Genomic DNA, 20,630 nt, shown 5'->3' with positions numbered 1-20,630 from the left:
AGGCTAAGTGTAATAAAAGTGGCATTTTAGAATATTTTCTCACAAATTTACCAACATGTATGAGGAAAATGTTGATATTCCTAACAATGTTATCTCATTATTATTGTCATTATGCCTTTACATTATAATTACATATGATTTTATGACTGCGGTCAAGCTAAATAAATTGTTAGCCTTAGTGATTAGCTAGTTTATGTTCAGTGTCCATATTTTCCAGTTGCCTATCAAAAGTGCTCTCGCAACCACTTGAACAGTGAGCCTATCCTGTGCTTGCCTTTTGACTACACATTGACATATTCAAATAAGATTCTGCCTCTTGATTCGCTTTGTGAATTAGAAAAGACTTTTTGCACTGACAAGGTACTAATGCTGGATCCCTAGTAGTGTTTAATCTTAAGCAGTTCTGGGCGTTTCCACTGCAAAACTGCAGTTTTGTTCAGTTCCATCAACAAAATGCTCTGGAACTGAGAACTGGGTCATAACGTCAGGCAATTCCAGGTGGATTTTAGGATTATCATTGGAAAATCTGTGAAATTAAATATTTACAACCATGAAGCAATGGCGCAAGGAGGAAACAGCCTGTTGTTTTTTTTTTTTTACTGGCAATTGCAACAATCTAAGTAGCAGCTAGATTGCAAATGCGGATGGTTCCCTGAACCAGCTCCATCACCATATTGGTGGGAAAGTGGTAGTGAACAAGCCTCTTACCCCCTGAGGGTATCCTGTCCTCTCCGGCGCACCCTCTGCTGGACCTCCCCCTCTGGCTTTCCGTTAAAGAGGCTCGCCTGCAGGCCTCCGTCTCCCTGAGCCTGCACCGTCTGGAGAGACGCCCAGCACACGGCAGCCCATCCCAGCACCACCCTTGCTACAGTCCAAGCCCCCATCAGCCCACGCCGTGCTGCTCCCCGAGTCCTCACTCTTAAAACTCAGTCACTCTGATCACTTGGACAACTCCGAGTTCCACTTGTCCTGTCCACTTCCACTCCAGGGTGAGAGCTGGGGGTTCACAGGGGGAAGGAGTAAATAAGTGCATACTATATATTGCCTTGACCTTGAGCTGTATTTGATTATGTTGTTGTGTATTTCACAGTTTACTTATAACTACATAACTACTAGATCACAAATTACTTGAAGACAAACCCTAGTAGTATACGACAACAAATAGCCTTCACTCAAATATCCAGTATCATGTGGCCTTTACTCCTTAACCCTTACTCGAGGAATATACTGTTTTCCAAATTTAGCTCTGCTAAAAACGTGGCTCCTGCGCTTGGCTAAGTGAGTCGGTATGTGTTTATTCTGGATACAGGTGTGCTGCATGAGAGGAGATGTCAGTACTGCTGGAAGCATGCTGTTGCTCAGTCCTCCAACATCCACATCCACTTTAATTTGACAGTATAGTGTCTATTAATCATCTACAAAAGTTTTTCGTTTCTCATCTTAGATTTTTCCTGTGAGCTGTTCAAAACCTTTTTTTTTTGGTTTCTGACCAAGACAATCCTCACGGCTCACGCACCTTCACTTTTATCTCCATAATTAAACAGTTTCACAGATCCACAGTGGAATTTAAAGCCGCAAGCATTTATGAACACACCCATAGTAAGGGCAGGGTCTGTAAATAAAACACCAAACAATCTCTTTAGCACTACTTGCCTGAATTTTAGTCATACATTTTAGTCTGTACATTGCAAATAGATTTATGAAGAATTCACTCTTTAAAATGAGTTCTGCAAGTCACCAAGGAGAAAAAAAAGACACCACCCCACACAAATGTTCAAATGGTCTCACCGAGTTTCAGAGATGATCATTTGATCATTTGATTGAAATAAAATCTTATTTAAATCAAATGATCGTCTCTGAAACTCTGTGAGATGATTTGAACATTTGTGTGGGATGGTGTCTTTTTTTTCTCCTTGGTGACCTGCAGACTTCATATCTCAGCTTTCAAAATGAAATCAAATTGAATCAATCGGAATAAACACTAATGATGTACAAATCAAAGCTCCAACAAGTCACACCCTTAATGTCTATATAAGTGGGTTATGGTCGGAAGAAATGAGTCCCTCTGTAAAACTGAAAATTTGGAAACCCATAGCTAATCTTTATACCATGAAATAGCCTATTATGCCCACTCGATCAGAGCTTTCATGAGCAAAGCGATGCTGAATCACATACCAGCCTATGTGGTTTTACAAGTCCACATCGACCGCATTAGTGTGGTCTTGAAAAATGGCCAACTGCTCAGTCCTCTCATTAAAGTAAGAGTTCAGGCTAAATAACGGGCCTCTGAAGATTTATAACTGGTAGAAATGAGTTTCAGCTCCAAGGGGGTTGTGAAACAACTGGGAATAGGGACTGGGTATTTTTCAGCAGGATCTATTTGTATTCCAATAAAGAAAGCAATATATCTCTTTAAACTTTGAAAGGATGGTTGTAAATTAAGCTGTACTAACCCCTTGGTCTACAAAACCCTCTCCCTGGAAAACTTCAGACTTCATTATACAGTGTGTATTCTTTATAAATCTATATGCAATGTAGACACTACAGCGTAAAATGTCTGAGCCATATCATGTTTATTCTTTCAGACTAGATGAATTACAGACACCACTCTAATAAACGCTAATTAGACAATCATGGTTACGTTCATAAACGCTTCCGGTTTCCATTGTGCACGCGCGTTATTTATTTAATTTTCGCGTGAAATATGACGGCGCGGGAGCTGCAAGGGTTGTCTTGGTGACGGACCCAAAAAAGTTTTGAACACCTCAAAAGAAAAATCTGCAGATGAGCGACGAAAAACTTGCACAGCTTTCTCAGAACATATTTCTGCGAACATTAGGCTATTAAACCGAATCACTGGAACTTTATTTATTTGCATTAACCACCTTCCTTTTTATGGATGATCGAGAAGATCCTAAGAAAATCAGGTAACCGGACAAAGAATATATGGAAATATATAAAAATAAAACAACATCAATGCATCAAGCATAATGAAATCCGACTGAATGAATAAACCTGACTTTCATGGAATTCCTCAATGAACTTTTTTTCCCCACTCTATTACCGTTACTATTCATTGCAGGCTCGACTGCAATGACTAACTTTTTTTTGCACACAAAAAAGGTCTTAATACGTTTTTGCTAAGAAAATCTTTAAGCGAATTACCTTATAACTGTCGGGGTGCGTTGAGACTGTCCAGCCCGGAATCCGGTTTTTGTAACGGGATACGCCACGGAGTCTGAATGGGGAAAATTGCAGCGCTGGCTCGCGAGGAAAGAAAAAGTTTAGTGAATTAGTGCAGAAAGGGAAAGGGGAGGTGCTTCCTGTAATACGTGATAAAGGGGCGGGGTTTGTAGCGGACAGTGGGGGGGGGGGGGGGGGATGGGTGACCCGCATACCTTTACTGCCATGAGATAATTAAGAGCAATGCAAACTGCAGACTTACACTGAGGCTACGAAATAGTTTTAGTGAGTGGGAGTAAGTGGGAACAACACACACACACACACACACACACACACACACGCACACACACACGCACACACACACACACACACCAATCAATCAAATTAATCAGTCAAACTGAAACTAGCTGACTACTGAAATTGTGTAATTGAACATTATGAATTATTTTTTGTGTGTTTTTATGTGTTTATGTGTATGAATTATATATCCATTATTATATGTATGTGTGCGGGGGCGTGTTTTTATATCTTGGTGGAGACCAGATGTAACCATAAGGATCTGAACATGACAGTGAGGATGTTTGGCTGGTCCCCATGAGGAAAAGTGCTTTTTGGAAAAAAATGAAATTTTTATTTTTGTAAACAAAAAAAACTTTACATTTTTTAAGGGTTTCCTTTTGGTTCCTATGGTTAAGGTTAGGGTTAGATTTACGTATCGGCATAGCATTAATTAGATGCATAATTCTATCCGCATAATGTCCTCACAAGGATAAGAAGACAAAATTGTGTGGGGATTTTTAAATCTCATCAGTCTATAATTGTGTGTTTTGTGTGTTTATTAAATGTTTTCACATTTTAAAATCTCAGATATCTCAGAGCCCATCTGTATCCAATGACAAGACCAGGCCAGTTTGTTTGCTCACTTTTCAGTTACTATCTCTGAAACACCACGGTCACTACTCGACGACGCGTCTCACTGCCTCTACCAGCCGGGTGGCCGAGCAGCTGAACACACCTTCACAGAATGATGACATGAGACAGCAGGTTGGGACAGCACTGAAGAATCTTCTTTAGATGTTGTTCTGAAGAAAAAGATATTTCAGCGATCAGCTAATTCTAACCTATAATTTTTCTAAATATAACTTAGAAATTGGCTTCAATAATGCAAATTTATGCCCAAAGTAATTAGATACCAAAATAGATGTAACTAGCTAATGTTATACTTTTTTATCTGATTATAGTTACATTTAATGTTTTGAAATGTCAGTGAAAGAAATTAGGTCCTGCTATCCCTTGCACTATAACAGCTAAAAACAGTAGTTCCCTCACTTTCATATGAAATTAGAAAAACAAAACTGCAGTTCGTTACAGAGAAACCACAAAATGCAAGCCCTCCATCCTTACACGTTCTTGTGTTAGAAAACTGAAACTTACAACTTTACTCCCGACTGTTAAAACATGCTGATACTGGAGACTCCATCCATAAATGATAAATAAATGTCTCCTTACAGAAAACGTCATCATATTACAAATTAAACATTTTAAAAACAACACATATTTAATCAGTTTTTTAGATTCTGTGGCGCATCTGCCACACAAGTCCCTGTGAATGTACTGTGACTACAGAAACCATAACGTATTAGAAGCGCATTAATATAAAACTGTGATTTGCATTACAGCTGGAACTACTGTCTGAGCTATGCTGTTATTAAAATTAATCAGCATCATCTGACAACTTAGAATTGAGAGTTCAGCAGTACTGTATTATAAACTTTACTATACAGGAAATTAAATTTAACATGGCTGCACCCTAAATAGTGCACTATATGGTAAATAGGGAGTGAATAAAGTCACGACAACAACAGTCTTTAGATTTTACACAGAATGGTGCAAAAAAACACCAAATACCATGCAGTTCTGTGGGTGGAAACACCTACAGTAACTCAAACAACCACTCTTTACAACCATGGTGAGCAGAAACGCATCTCAGAATGCACAAAACACCAAACCTAGAGCAGCAGTAGACCACTGGCTTCATCTTTAACTGTCCCCTTTAAGTGAGAAATGCATCTCGGATAAAAATCACTTGAGATCTTAAAGAGGATCGTTTTTGTCATTGATTACAATAAATCATTAAGATTCACTTGGTAACACTATCAGTCTGATACAACATGTAATTACTAGTGTTCAGCACTCTTATTCAATGTTGCATTAATCCCAGCAAAACAGGCAAATGCTGGTGATTTTCTCACACTTAAGGGCAAGATTCTACAGTCATATATTGTAAGAAGGCTTATGAACTGTATCCACATGGTGCAGTGGAGGTACAGGACTGATTTTCAGTTTATTTTGCAACCCCCATGGATCACACTGCATCTGTTCCAGAATATGGGATAGGAAGAACGTTGCTGGCTCAACCCCCCTTCCCCCAAGGCCATTGCTGTTCCCCGCCCTCCTTTTGTCCTAAACAGAACCACATTTTCTGCAGAGCCCAGTAAGATGCCCCCCCCCACCCCCATACTCCATGACTCGTTAAAATGAGTTAAATGAGACTGAAGTTCCTTCCAGTGCTTCGCATGGCATGAGGTAGAATCAGATATCTGTTTCTGTGTCTTTTATTTAGACCTATTTGGACATACAATAGAGACACTGTTTTTTCAAACTATACAGAATATCCATTACAACACTGGTAGGGTTTTCTGAATATGGTTTATATGTGTTTATTGTTATTACTGGCTGTTTTGATTTTTTGCTGCCCATCCTTCAAGTCCTCAAAATGTGGAAAAACAGATTTCTGAAGTCCCTGCATGCAATGTTATGTAGACAACACATCCTGCAGCAACCAGATGAGAATGCAGTTTGGTTACCATATGGGCTCAGTGTCACATGACATGATTCAGTCTCTTGTCTCAAGTTGGAGTAAAGAACATTCTTGAATGAAAATGAGCACCAAACCTGATTTGGGCCACTTTGGGACTATGACACACTAAGCAAACCTTTTTTTCATATCCTGAAACAAAGTATCAAAAAAGTGTCTTATTCTTTGATATATTTTCTGGCATAGTGAACAGTTTCAAAGTCCAAATATCAGATTTTTCTTAGACTCCATGTGAATCTCTGGTTTGTTTATCTTTAGAAAACTTCAGCAGCATTTTATAAGCTTCATCAGCGTTTTTACTACAAGGTCATGCAGCCAAGACAGGACTGCTGTAATTTAATGTGATTTGGGATACCATTCATTTATCTTCATTAAGAGCTTTATCCTGGTCAGGTAGTGATGGATCCAGAGCCTCTCCTGGGAACACTGGGTGTGAAGTGGGAATACACCCTGGATGAAGTCCTTGGGATACATGAACGTGGCAAAAACATTTGTGAACTTGGAATTTGAAGTGTGTTTAGAGTGTAGGCTGGATGAGGTATAAAATGCATTAAGGCTCGAAATGTGCTTGGTTTCAGTTCATGTATATCTTTTCCACCGCTATGCCTCCGCCTTGACCAGGATAAACAAACCGGCATGTTTAGAGAAAAGAGAGATTGCATGTCCAGTATAGTGTATGAGATGTATGAGAATGGAGGTTTGGATGTGTTTCTGCATTGGATTTTGTGGTGGAGTCTGTGGAGTGTGGGTGGAGCAAGCTCAGTTTGGAGAAACTCCCGCCTGGAAAGGAAGAGAAACACTCAATAAGGACTTTCCTGACAAAAAAAAAAAGAATGGGGAAAAAATTCTTCCGTTCTGAGGAAAATAATGTGTGAGCAATGTGGTAGGGTTTTTTTTTGTTGAGATGTCAGTAGGGTCAGTATAAGCTCGTTAGACAGAATCGTTGAGGCCTGTCAGATGCAGCCATGGTCAAAAGGGTGCACTTTGTGGTCAGTGAGTAGAAAGAGCCACCACTGACTTCACTATAAATCTTACTTTGAACAGGATGCTCTTATTTGCCCAAAATATAGTCATTTCCTTTAAAACACTGCAGAACAGAATGAGGTTAGTTTTTGGGAAACTGCTCTTCCATCACATATGCATAACTGTAAGCCACATTGGTTTCATTTACATTATAAAAATCTGGGTACAAATCTCTTTTTTATTGCTGAAGTGACACAAATACATTTTTTAGTGTTATCCACTAATTCACACCTACTAGTTCCTAATTCTCCTAGTTTCCTGTCACATAACAGCTGCAGCTACCAATTTAGGAGCGTAAGTGATAAAACCTGCTTTCTCCAAGGCACTTTAAGCCAGTTGGTGAATTTCAGTTTTTGTCTAAATGTAACACAAATCAGATTTTCCAGAACTGTGTGAACACAAAATTCCAATTGTTTAAATGTAACACAAATTCTAAATTCTGACTTTTTTTTCCCAAATACATTGACACCACATTTGTACAGAGTATTGTACAATGGCAGATGAATGTTTTTTTCTATTATTCAAAGCACACAGATTTGTTAGAAGAACAGCATTGCCAAAAACCAGCATTAAGGCAGGTCGGGGTGGAGAGTACTGTTTCTATAACAGTATGGAAAGAGGTGTTTGGGGATAGGATTTATTATTTTATACCACAGCAATTTGCCAACAATTGCTTTTTTTATTAAAGGACAACACTTTATACTTTTTATCTGTTTATTGTTGCATTAATGTTGTGGAACAACATTGAGAGACAAGACAGTTATAATTTATGTTATAACAGCTATAAAATCATTCCCTCATCAGCTTCTCTTTTATTTTCTCTTGAAGTTAATTAGACAAAATCTGGAGCTTGTCATGTTACCAAGAAAGCAGAAAGTCAAAGTCATCTGTCCTGACGAATTTCCCATGGTGGAAAACTGCCGGTTCAAAGCACCGACACTTAGTCCTTCCATAAAGGTTGAATAAACTAGTTCTTACAAAGCCTTCACCATATCAATGATTAGATGCATGAGCAAGTCCTACATGCTCAATTCTGATTTAAAAACACAAAATCCACAGTACTCACTTATGTAGCAGTAAACAAAAAAGAAAAGACAAGACTAGCAATTGTTTATCAAAAGTATCATTTAACATTAATGTGCAAGTGAAGGCAGGTTGCAAATTTGTAGACAAAATAAGAGGAGCAAGATAAAACCGGGAATATCTACGTGGTAGGATTTGTGGAACCGAGATGTGGATGCATTTCTAGACACGGAATTCAACCAGAATTTTACAATGTCTAGGGCAACATCTGTCTGCTAATTTTGGTAAGGTTCTGAAGAGAAGAAAACTGTTTCCTTAAGATCTCATTTATTCATTCATCATCAGTAACCACTTTATCCTGGTTTACCTGCTGCTCAACTGCTTCACCCCAAATGTCAAACTGGATTAATGGCAAGTTGCATGAATTCCAATAAGACTGTTAAGTTTTCTGTATATATAAAAGTGGCCAAAAGGCACAAAATTTTCACACTGTAATGAAAAACAAAAGGGAAGAACTGGATTTCACCTCTAATGTGAACGTAGCTTTATATACATGGTGTTGATACATATACCTTCAACCTTTATTTTTTAACACAATATTTATACAAATTACGATATTACTGATGTTTCCTCTCCTCCACCCAAACATCCATGGACTCATAAGGGATAATTAGGGCTGCAAAATAAAACAAATGCCATGGATTTGGCCTTTATTCATCTTTGCAATGTTCATTTTCTACATCTGCTTTTTCATTCATTTTATCACTATACTGCAATGATGGGCTTGAGAATGTAGCCCGTGTTTTTACTACATCTCCTCGTTCAACATACAAAACACCTTGTTCCTTTTTTATGACTGCTTGGTAACTGTAACCTCATCTACCCTCCAGCAGCAGCTGTGCCCGGCCAGTGATGTAGTGCAGCAAGAATGTAGGACTTCAAACGAGAACCGGGGACAAATGTGAGTTGTGTTCCGGCTCTGAGAGCATGTCATCCCATAAAGCGTACTCCAGCAAGCCCTGTGTGTCGGCTTATTCCCGATGGCCTTGAATGTCATTACGCTTTCTGAGATTATAGGGAGGACGGTACATGTGTACGAGGCTCCCTGAGTTGATTGGACATATTGTACATCATCCCTGGGGTTTGGTTTACTGCCTCTTAAACACGCAGAAGGAAGACACATGAAGTAGAGAGAAGGGAAGAGAATTTTTCAGTTGATGCATGTTGAGTTTTGAAATCACTCGATCATGAAGTAAGACTTCCCGGAGGGAAAACAGGAGACAAAAACAGAGAACAAGCAGAGCAATACTAAGAGCTGAATGAAATGTTTACTCACTAATTCCAGTAAAGGCTAATAGTTTTCTGATGTATTACATGCTTCACATTTGAGAGCACATAAGACGGAGGGGAATCCAAACAACAGAGTAATGTGTTCCAAACATAGTGCAATTACAGCTTTACGACTGATTATGATGTAAATCTGCTTCAGTGAATGTGCTTCACAGAATTTAATAATTTTTTTCACAATTATTTCTTTTCCTGTTTTCTGTCTGTGTTTTGTTTTAACTAAGGAACGATAGAGAATGGAGGGAGTGAGTTCATTCTTTTGAGTATCCTTTTGGGATTAGAATTTCTCCATCCTTAACTCACATTCTCTCAACAAACCACAAGATATTCCTCCATGTCTCAACTAAAACACTATGCATTATATTCTTACACTACTCATTAGGGATTATATAGTACCTGCAAACAAAAAGGTTTTGCATTAAATATAAATAGAAAATTACAAACAATTCAACAATGAGTGCTCTGTCATTGCTATATAGGCAGGGCTATTGCCATATACTAAAATACTATTCCAGCATTTTGATGTATCCAGATTATTTACTGTTAGCAAATGTCTTAAAGTGAATTATTATGGATTTTTCTGGAAACCAAGTGCAAGTCATAAGAAAAATACATAGAATGTTATGAAGAAGTGCGACTGGGGCTGATTCTTTCTAGTCCAGACTATAGAGTTATACAATGACAGCCGTGTCAGGGAATTTCATACAGAGTGAAATTCCTCCCAGATCTGATCTGATCTCTATTTGTGTTGATCATTTTCAGACAAGTCATCAGTAGTGATTGAGAAAGTGCATGTGAAATACAGTCACAAACAAGTTGACTCAAACAAGAATATTTACTCTATCTTAATCTTTTTTTCTCCCAAAATGACACTGGAGGAGAAACTAAAACCTTAGATAAACTAACTAACTAACTAAGATAAACTAAGCACACATTGTCCAATCAAACTACAAATTACACAAAAGGACAGATGACAGAACCATAATTTTAGTGTTTTGTTTTGTTTCTTTTTTTTAATGAAAAGGGTTAGAGCTTTTCAGTTTGTTTGGTATTCTGAGGCATTAATTTTTTAATGCAATCAGCATTAAAAAAAAAAAAATCTAAATCATGAATGAAGCTATCTATCCACCTTTAAGTGTGTGTAATAGTTTGACCTACATCTTATTATGCCATCAATGAGACCATGTAATACAGTATAATGCATGATTAACCCTAATAATTTCATTATCAAGCTATTGATTGATATTAGATATCCCTCCCATTTCATTTCCCGACCAAATATATCTTATTTCTAATACAGTTTAACAACTTATCTCTCCACAGTTTAACACATTAACTAAAGTTATATTTAGCATAAAAGTATGACTTCTTTTATGGGTGTTTATTTTGGGCCAATCACACATGACCAATTTAGCTACATCTTTCCTACAGCATCTGCATTTACTTTTCAAGGAAAACTCATGTCGACGTTATATGTGTACAGCCTTAGGTTTCTTTTTTGATCAAGCTAATCCTCAGTACTAGTGTAAATTAGAAGAGGCCATGCTACGAGAAAGATTTTGCAGTTAAGAACACACAGGAGTGACAGCTTTTCTTTGTCTTTGTATAAATGTAATTTATACTTGCTATTTTTTCCCCTCTCATTTTGCCATTTTTCTGAAATATCATTAGAGCATGTTTTTGCTGGGAGCAGATTTGGTCCACTAGGCAGGGGCTACTTTTGAAGAAACTGACAAACTGTAAAGAAACATGCTAATATTCTTTATGCTAAACTAGGACCTGAAGTCAGAATCCAATTTTCACTGCCCACTGAGAGAATGGGAGAAGTTTCCTTTATGCTGACTTTGGTTAAACGCAAGACAGTAACACCGAGCACAGACTCCGGCCCTCCAGAAACTTAATCCTCTTTCTGCTCGGATTCAGAGTTCAGCAGACTGTCGCTAAACAAAAACATTGGTCATTTGTTCATCTGAGTAATTGTGTCTTCTCAAACTTAAGTCTAGATTCAGTGGGAGAACTGAACACAGTTAAAACAAGTTGTTCAAACTAAAATAAGCAAACATGAGGTTTGAATTTTCACCTAAATATGTGAAAGGTGAGTTTTTTTCCCCATCTCCTTTTCATGTTCATTGTTCACTTGAGAGAGAGTGAGAGTGAGAGCGTGTGAGTTGGGCATATAAACTATGCTTAAGTGCAAGTGCAAGAAAGTGCACATTCTCTACGATAATAAAAACCTGGCCTTTGTCCAGAGCTTGGATTGTTTGCACAGCAGGCCCTCATCTAGCCCACTCTAGCCTTAATTATTTACACCAAAACCAACTCAGAACAGACAGTCAGCCAGCAGTCACTCTTTCTGCCAAGGTGAGAACAGCGGTACACAGAATCAACCGAAAAAATCAAACATGCAAAATAAACAAAATCAAGCAGCAAGGGTTGTGATTTCCTTGATTTAGGTTTTCCAGCTGACAAAGCATGAAATACTGAATATGTAATAGCGTCCTTCATGACAAATTAACCGCTTAACCGCTCCGTAATGACAATGCTCGGTACTAGCTAACATGCCTCAGACAGCCTGTTTACGAGTGAAATTAGGCTAGAACAGATGGCCTAATGGTGAGATGGGACAGCATGGATGGTTATTAGGGGTTTCAAAACAGAAGCTGGGCTTCTCAGTATCTGTGCATTATATCTGTCTCCTTTCTCTGTATGTTATTGGCTGAGTCGATTTAGTACCAGCATAGGCACCAATGGGGACTACTGGTACCGAGGGACAGAGCAACAAACAGCACTGGCAATTGCTAAATGTTTACACATAGCACATAATACAAAAAAACACCACCATATACACAAACACCTTATTAAAACCCACACAATTATAACAAACAGAATAAACTAAACCTGGTTGATTATTTGGGATATAAAATGCATAAAATCTCAATCTCAACCTACACAATTGTTTATTAATTTCTCGAAAATCACATGTGCCTTATTATGTAATTTTCATTGTAATTTCTTTTATCTTGCCATTATTGTTCACTAAATTTCAACACACTTTCAACAAAGTGCATTTTCATCAGTAACTTTGGTAGTAGTGATATAAGCAACTTAATCAAACTGCCAATCAGACAAAGGAACAATGTTAATCAATGAAACTTCTTCCATGTTGAACTTAACACTGGTGTCTTTACATGCCCTAATCAGGATGTATCACTTTAACTGTAACCATTGTGAGTAGTCTTGTTGCTAGAAGGAAAAATAGTATATGTAAATGGAAAGACTAGGGCCGTTACCACCAATAAGAGCAGGTCCTGAAGTGTTTTATTCCTCTTATGCCACAATAGTGCTCCAATGATTACAATTTGTGATTTATTAATGATAGACTTTTTATCCATTTAATGTTGTGAAATGTCCACAGAACAAATTATTCACTTTAATCACATATTATCATATCAGTTATAAACAACATTTGTTTTGGAATGTGTAATGACCAATAACCTTAAGAACATGTTTATGTGTGTGTGTCTGCATGTACTTGTGTTGGACACATGATTATTTGGTTCCAATATCCATGTAACATCTTTACATTAAAATAGACATCTGGGCATGAAATTAAAAATAAACATCATGTTTGCATCTTGACTATGTAAGAATGTAACACTTTCTAATGATCAAAGACCAAATTGAAAATAGCTTTATAATTTATTACCCTACTTGGAAAATGGCTCTATTCATGTATCTGTCGCCTTTCTATGCCTTCCTAAGGGATGCATCTGTTTCAAGTCACACTCCCCCAACATATGGAGATGCTTTAATGACATTTAATTACATCAGTAGACCACCCAGAAGTCTTGTGCATTATAGTGGTCTTTGAACCAGTGTACAAGCAAAGACTCCTTGTATCCAAACACCAGAAGTCACATGAAAGATGACTCAAATGGCCACGTTTTCACAGTTCATGCTCTCACGCTCACACATTTTTGTGAGTGACACCATCTTGTCTTGAGCTTTTCATTTGCGAAGTCAACATCATTTTGTGGCAGGGTAAAGTTTGGACAGAGTCCATCAGGTGACCAGCTGTGTTTGCCTTGTCAGCAATAGCAGAGCAGGAAGCCCAATAGCATTTCCAATGCACTCACTTGCCTATATAAACAGTCACATAATAAGCTCCATCAAATGTCAGAGGAGAAGAAACTGGCTAGTATGTAGATTGAGCGCTCTTCAAAAGTCCTTGTCTGTCATCTGGAGATCTTTTTTGGGTACATGCCCCAGTTGTATGTTGGTAGATGTGTAGCCGAAAGCAAGAAGAGGCTCCACAAGTACAAAGCTTAACATCTGTTTGCACAACGTTAGCAAGTGGGATCCTGTACACCAAAACTATGGAGCAATGGCACCTCTGTGGAACTCCCAGGAGGAAGCTTTGAAGTGATGCCTGGGGTCAGTCAGAGGCTGGGGGAAGGGTGGAGAGCCAATATTGACGGGTGAAGCTTACCAGCTGTTAGATACCCCACACTGACAGCACACCTTTCCATAAACAGTCACATACTGAGAGCTATCAAGGTTACAGGACGAGAAACTTCCCCCAAATGTCATCAGCAAAAGATATTTGGTGTCTAATATTTGCTTTAGTTTTGCAATACAGCTAAGTGGCTAATGTAGCTAACATGTAATGGAAGTTTTGGCAGTAAAAATCTTTTCTGTAGCCTCAAACTGTATCCAAAAGACTTGCTGCTGTGGTTCAGGATACGGTGTCACTTTAATCTATAAACATGTACACAACTTCACAATGTAGCTAAACTCTGGGGGGACAACAAGAATCGCTTTTTCCATAGTGCAGTTTGGTATTTTTCTGCCCCCTATGCCCCACCTCATAGCTATTTTACCCAACAGAGATTAGAACTATGTTGCTTGAAGCAAGTACATAAAGATTTGGGTGTGTATTTACAGAAAAGCGTTTGTACAAATCTAACAAACTAAACACATCTTGGCTAATTTCTTACAATATTACATAAAGGAAAAACTTGAAAATCGTTAGATTATATGGGTGTAAATCACGTCAGGGCATGTTTCATATCAAGGATGCTCTATACTCTGAATTGTTCCTCTTGGATATGTTGATTCTCATTAGTATATTTGTACTCGTCGAAAGTATAGAGTCCTTGAGTATTCCTCAGACATGTACTGCATCTGGTAACTGTTGAGGCTTGGCTGTTGAACACACTCAGCTTGTTGACATAGCCGCAACTAGCACAGCATAGCGATAGTCGGTTATGGCAGGCCAAGGCCACTTGAAAAGAGAATCAATTGTGGATCAGCTGTAAGAAGACTGCCTGTGGCCTGGAAAGAAAGGTTATTTTTCAAGCAAATGCCTAGACACACTCTTCTCAGACCAGACCACACGCCTCAGGATTAGAGTGTGGCCTACACCCAAATGACCAGTCTTCCTGAAAGTTACACCTCAGACACAATTTTGAGGCAGTTGCTGTGAAACATGATAGCTACTGGGATGTTTTTCTTGATACCCCCCAGCCCCCTCACCCCCCATTCATTTCTGAGTGTGCAGTGGGAAATCTGGCACTAGGAACTTGGGGGGAATCCTTTTCTTACCCCTCCTGCCTTCCCCCTGTGTGAATAAACTCAGCTGGAGTTGGGAGATCAGAGCAGAGGAATGTAGTTCTCATGAACACCACCTTGTGTCTGACCACTTGTCTTTGTTATGGGACCCCTCCTTGATAATGGCCATGCCAGATCAGTCCCAAATTCCATCTACAGGAATTTCTGATGTGTGGATGAATAGTAATAGATACATGAATGCAGAGCTATTCTATCTCAGTAATATCACTGATCAAGAGTTTGCCTTCAAGCCAAGGCGTTACCAATGCACGCCTTTGTTATGGTTGAGCCTGCAGGGTTTAACTGTATTTAAGTGCTAATGAGGCATTCTTTAACACCTCTTATTACAGGGTTGCTAACTCATCATGATAAGTGATCATGATGACACCAGGGTGAAAAGTAAACCCTCAAGGTCAGAGAACACAGGTGGGAGGAATAATCTTGCTATCTGATACAACTTGCTAATTAGCCAAATAATCTAATCATGTCAGACCAAACACATAATGTGCCAACCCTCTACGGCATTCATTTTAGAAAAAGTCAGTTGTAGAACAATGGTTAAGTTCTGTGGTAATGTCCAGAATCTTGTGTTCAGTTTCATCTCCTGAACAAGAGCCTTAACCCTCAGCTACTTACTAGCAAGTTGCGTTGTATAAAAGTATCGACTAGAACCGTAGTGGGACATATTTTCAGTCCTCATGGAGTTACATGATGGAGACAACGATTTTTTTTTTTTTTTAAGATTTTTTTAAAAAAGCACCTCAAATCCATTGCCCATTTTATTCATGAAAAGTGCTAATAGCCACTTCTATTAGCCAGTACCTAACTTAGCATAGAAACTTGTGTTCTAATGGATTTACCACTAGAAATTTCTTCATTCTCATCTATTCTAATCTCATTTATTTCATATCACATGATAACTGCTTCCCCTTCCCCTTCCCCTTCTCCTAACCCTTAATAGTTGTATGTAGAACTGTACAGAGGTCTCTTCTTCAAGAAAAGGTTTCCCAGTAAATCACCATTAGAGAGTAATTACAATCATTAACCATCCAAGGGACCTTAGAAGAGAGTATAAGCATTCTTCGTACATCCTTCTTCTATAAAAAATAATCTTGCTTTCTCTAATTCATCTTTGTTCTGTCTTCTTGCTGCTGATATCCAGCTATAGTAATTATCTACACTGCATTTCTTATGCAAATGACTGCAGATGCCGAAACTGATCATCTCTACAAATTCTACTCTGAAACTCATTAATTGGCCAATTGTGATTCAAGACAACCCAGTAAAACCACTTGAGAAGGGGATATTTACTCTTTTAAATGAAGCCAACTATAGACATATATAGTGTTTCCTATAATAGACATTATAGTATATATGAGCATTTTCTTGTGGAAGAATCCTGGCACTTGTGGTGAATTCTGGCTCTCAAACTTCCTCAACCTCAGTCACATTACTTCAGTTCATAATTGGTGTCAACTAGAGATATGCACAGGACTGTATTGTTTAAATAGTTATGATATTTTATAACAAAATAGGTTCTACTTCACAAAATATAGACCACTCTTTCCCTGACCAATTCCTGATTCAATTCCTACTGTGTAATATTCCTTAATAATAGCACTTCCTCCTAACCTTATGCTTAGTTATTGTTTTCTCTGCTCTTTTCCTACATTATTTTGCACTTGATTAGTTGGTGGAAATTACGGGAAACTAAGGTCTGGTCTGCAACATTTATATCACTTACACCTCCTTTATCACAGGCTTCCCCAAAGCATGCCATCACAAATGGCAGACGTTGCACATTTTTAACGTCTTTCCAAGGGAATCGGTGTTCCTTGTTGCTTGGTTAATTATGTGGGGAACTGGAATAGTGCAAAAAAATGTGGCCTGTCTGGTACCCTGTTGATTACCAGTTTGGGAAATACAGCTTTATATGACAGATGCTTGAACTGCATTATGTTGCTTCACTTGTAAGTTGCTTACAGTATCTGATAAATGAATACATTTTAATGTAACACACTGGGCAACACACATCTTTAGTTGAGACCAATTATGAATTATGAATGACCAGTTGTGTTTCTGAAGGCAGACTGGTAGGGTTCATATTCAATAATAAAAACTAAAAAAAAATCCCATTACACCATTCCCACTTTGGATTTAAATCCTAATACAGCTACAGATACATATATTTGGAACATTAAATAGATACAGATGCAGATTGTATCATCGGGTTACACCCCTATTATAAAAATTATTTAAAACTGTTTATTTTTTTCATTTTGTATATAGGATCCCTTAGGCATATTGGTACACTGACACTTATTTAGCATTCAAAGCCAACTCTCACCATATACATATTTCATATAATTAATTAAACATTATAATTATAACCATATTATTAAACATACTCATTAGTTTAGAAATGTTCTAGTTCTAAATTGCATTTAATTTCATAATGTTACTTAAAGTTGTTTAGAATCCCAATGTTATAGATCATGATTTTGTCATAGCACAACCTTCTGTTTTATTAAAAATGAAATAGCTTAAAAGTAACATTCATGGAAGAATAAATGCATATATTCAGTATTTTTCATGCTATACACATTAGTTGTTGTCAGTCATCACAGAGGAATGTGGATGTGGATTGGAAACACTTTTCAGAGCACAACTTGAGAAGTTTAACACTATCGTCTTTGTGCTGCTCACACTGTAGTTAACGAATATCTGTTGTCTGCAATCATTCAAAAGGAAGTCATATAAATGCTTGCTGAGTGAGTATTGCTTTCAGGTTTTTTTTTCCAAGTTCTTTTGCTAATTTGTAATGTCCTGGCACAGAGGATAACAAAACCATCACATGAACCAATGTTTGCCTGTTAATTAAGGCCATATAAATGCAGATGAGACTTTGCTTGAAAAGGATGACGTCATGACCTCCTCAACATTTGTGTTTTAGCGCACACACACACACACACACACACACACACACACACACACACACACACACTCACTCTCTCTCTCTCTCTCTCTCTCTCTCTCTCTCTCTCTCTCTCTCACACACACACACACACACACACACACACACACACACACACCTGGTGCACAGTATCATATGGATTCTCCTTAACAAGTGGTTTTGTATTGTGCCTGTATAAATGTGTCATTTAATACATAAATTTACATATGGTAATTTTCTATTATGTATCATTTATCTCATTACAGATAAAATTACAACAAATGTTTCTGTCTTAGATTTTTACATCTCCATCTTTACCGTTTTCCAAACAGGCATTTAATGAAGTCACTCCTGTCACGGCTGAATCTAACAGTCATATCGAGCACTGCGTAGATTGTAGAACGGTTATTTTACATCCTTAATTGGTCCATGTTCAGTGAACAGGGAAGGCATTTGGAATATGGCCTGGCCGTCTATTTGTACAGGGCTTCAACATTGTTCCTGCGTGATGGTGAGTGGAAGATGGCACCCACGTTGAGGCGGCACTAAAATGCAGTGGAAAAGCAAGCTCAGAAAAGTTAAGCGAACCAAGTCGAGTTGAGTCGAGCCATACTGTGCAGAGGAAAAGTGGCATAAGTTGTGAGGTGCGGCCTTCATTGATCTGACTTGTCCAGCACAACCCACAGATACTCGATCAGATTGAGATCTGGGGAATTTGGAATTCAATACCTTGAACTCTTTGTCATGTTCCTCAAACCATTCCTGAACAATTTTTGCAGTGTGGCAGGCCGCATTATCCTGCTGAAACATGCCACTGCCGTTAGGGAATACGGTTTCCAAGAAGAGCTTCACTTTATTTGGTTTGCAACAAAGTTTAGGTAGGTGGTACTTATCAAAGTAACATCCACATGAATGCCAAAACCCAATGTTTCCCAGCAGAACATTGCCCAGAGCATAATACTACCTCTGTCTCTTTTTCCCATAGAGCATCCTGGTACCATCTCTTCCCCAGGAAAGTGACGTACACGCACTTGGCCGTCCATATGATGTAAAAGAAAATGTGATTCAACAGACCAAGCCACCTTCTTCTATTGCTCCATGGTCCAGTTCTGATGCTCACGTGCCCATTGTAGATGATTTTGGTGGTGGACAGGGGTCAGCATGAGCACTCTGATCGGTCTGTGGCTTTGCAGTCCCATACACTGCAAGCTGCAGTGCACTGTGTGTTCTGACACCTCTCTATCATAGCCAGCATGAACCTTCTCATCAATTTGTGCTACAGTAGCTTTTCTGTGGGATCACACCAGATGGACTAGGCTTCGCTCCCATGTGCATCAATGAGCCTTGATCACCCATGACACTGTCGCTGGTTGACAGGTTATCCTTCTTTGGACCACTTTTGGTAGGTACTTACCACTGTATACCGGGAACACTCCGCAAGACCTGCTGTTTTGGAAATGCTCTGAATATGTATGTGTGTGTATATATATATATATATATATATATATATATATATATATATATATATATATATATATATATATATATATATATATATATATATATATATATATATATATATATATATATATATATATCCATCCATCCATCTTCAACTACTTACTCCTTTTCAGGGTCACGGGGGAACCTGGAGCCTATTCCAGGAAGCATCAGGCACAAGGCGGGGTACACCCTGGACAGGGTGCCAGTCCATCGCGATATATATATATATATAAATATATATATATATATATATATATATATATATATATATATATATATATATATATATATATATATATATATATATGTGAAAGTCTTCAGGACAGAGGAGTTTGCAGTTTATCTGTAACATGACAAACACTTGATTTTTAATGGTTCTAACTGTCCAGAAAGGCTCCTTTCCGAAAGATAAACCTGCTGTTGTATGTTTCCACACAAAATATTTATAACAAACCATACTTTGACGTTTTCATTCTAGGGTGTAGTAAGCAGAGTTAGCTAGCTCACTAAGCATTTAGAGGTGAAGATTAAGCAAAGACATCTAATCTAAACCCTTTATTAATTTAGGTTAGGCATGTCATAATCATTCAGTTAAGTCAGAAATAGATTCAGATCTTTTCCTAAGGTTGTTTTTTTTTGCCAGATGAGAACTATGTGACATTTGCTGGTTGGTTTTTGGTCAAAATGTAATAGTTTAAAACTATCAGACTGTGGTTGTGTAATGACCAGCTAACTGCACACCAAGGAGGCACATTACCAAGCGCACATGTTTAAATCCTCCCCTCATTTTCCCGTCTCACCCTCAGTGGGCTGTTAAAAAATGGCTGACGTTCCTCATGAATTGGGTCTGATTCCACAGCTGTGCTATCTATGGCTTGAGGAGATCATATTTTATCGTTTGAAGTTCACTGATAGGTGTGTCCATATGATGGAGCATTCAGAGGGATTAGATGTAGATTTAATAACTCTGTGAAAGAGGATCAGATGAGATTTTTAAAAAGATCATAAAAATTATGTGAGAATGGATACAAATTAAAATCCCAGATCAAGGAATGTCAGGAATGTAGCGATACTTGAGAGATACTTAAATAAGGTTTTATCAAGTTCCTT

The 20,630-nt window shown here is 38.1% G+C and overlaps 1 protein-coding gene across 1 annotated transcript in view; it reads right to left on the bottom strand.

The window, feature by feature from the left end:
* Window positions 1–3,309, bottom strand: part of fbn2b (fibrillin 2b) — an 83,905-nt gene extending 80,596 nt beyond the window's left edge. The window contains exons 1-2 of the mRNA XM_017478483.3: window positions 3,166–3,309; window positions 709–996 (exon numbers count right to left, since the gene is read on the bottom strand). Coding sequence (XP_017333972.1) covers window positions 709–884 — 176 coding nt within the window. The 5' untranslated portion in view covers window positions 885–996; window positions 3,166–3,309. The remainder of the gene's footprint in view (window positions 1–708; window positions 997–3,165) is intronic.
* Between the last annotated feature and the right edge of the window lie 17,321 nt (window positions 3,310–20,630).

This window comes from Ictalurus punctatus, chromosome 10 (genome assembly GCF_001660625.3).
Source record: "Ictalurus punctatus breed USDA103 chromosome 10, Coco_2.0, whole genome shotgun sequence".
NCBI lineage: Eukaryota > Metazoa > Chordata > Actinopteri > Siluriformes > Ictaluridae > Ictalurus > Ictalurus punctatus.
This window is presented reverse-complemented; position numbering and strand designations above follow the sequence as displayed.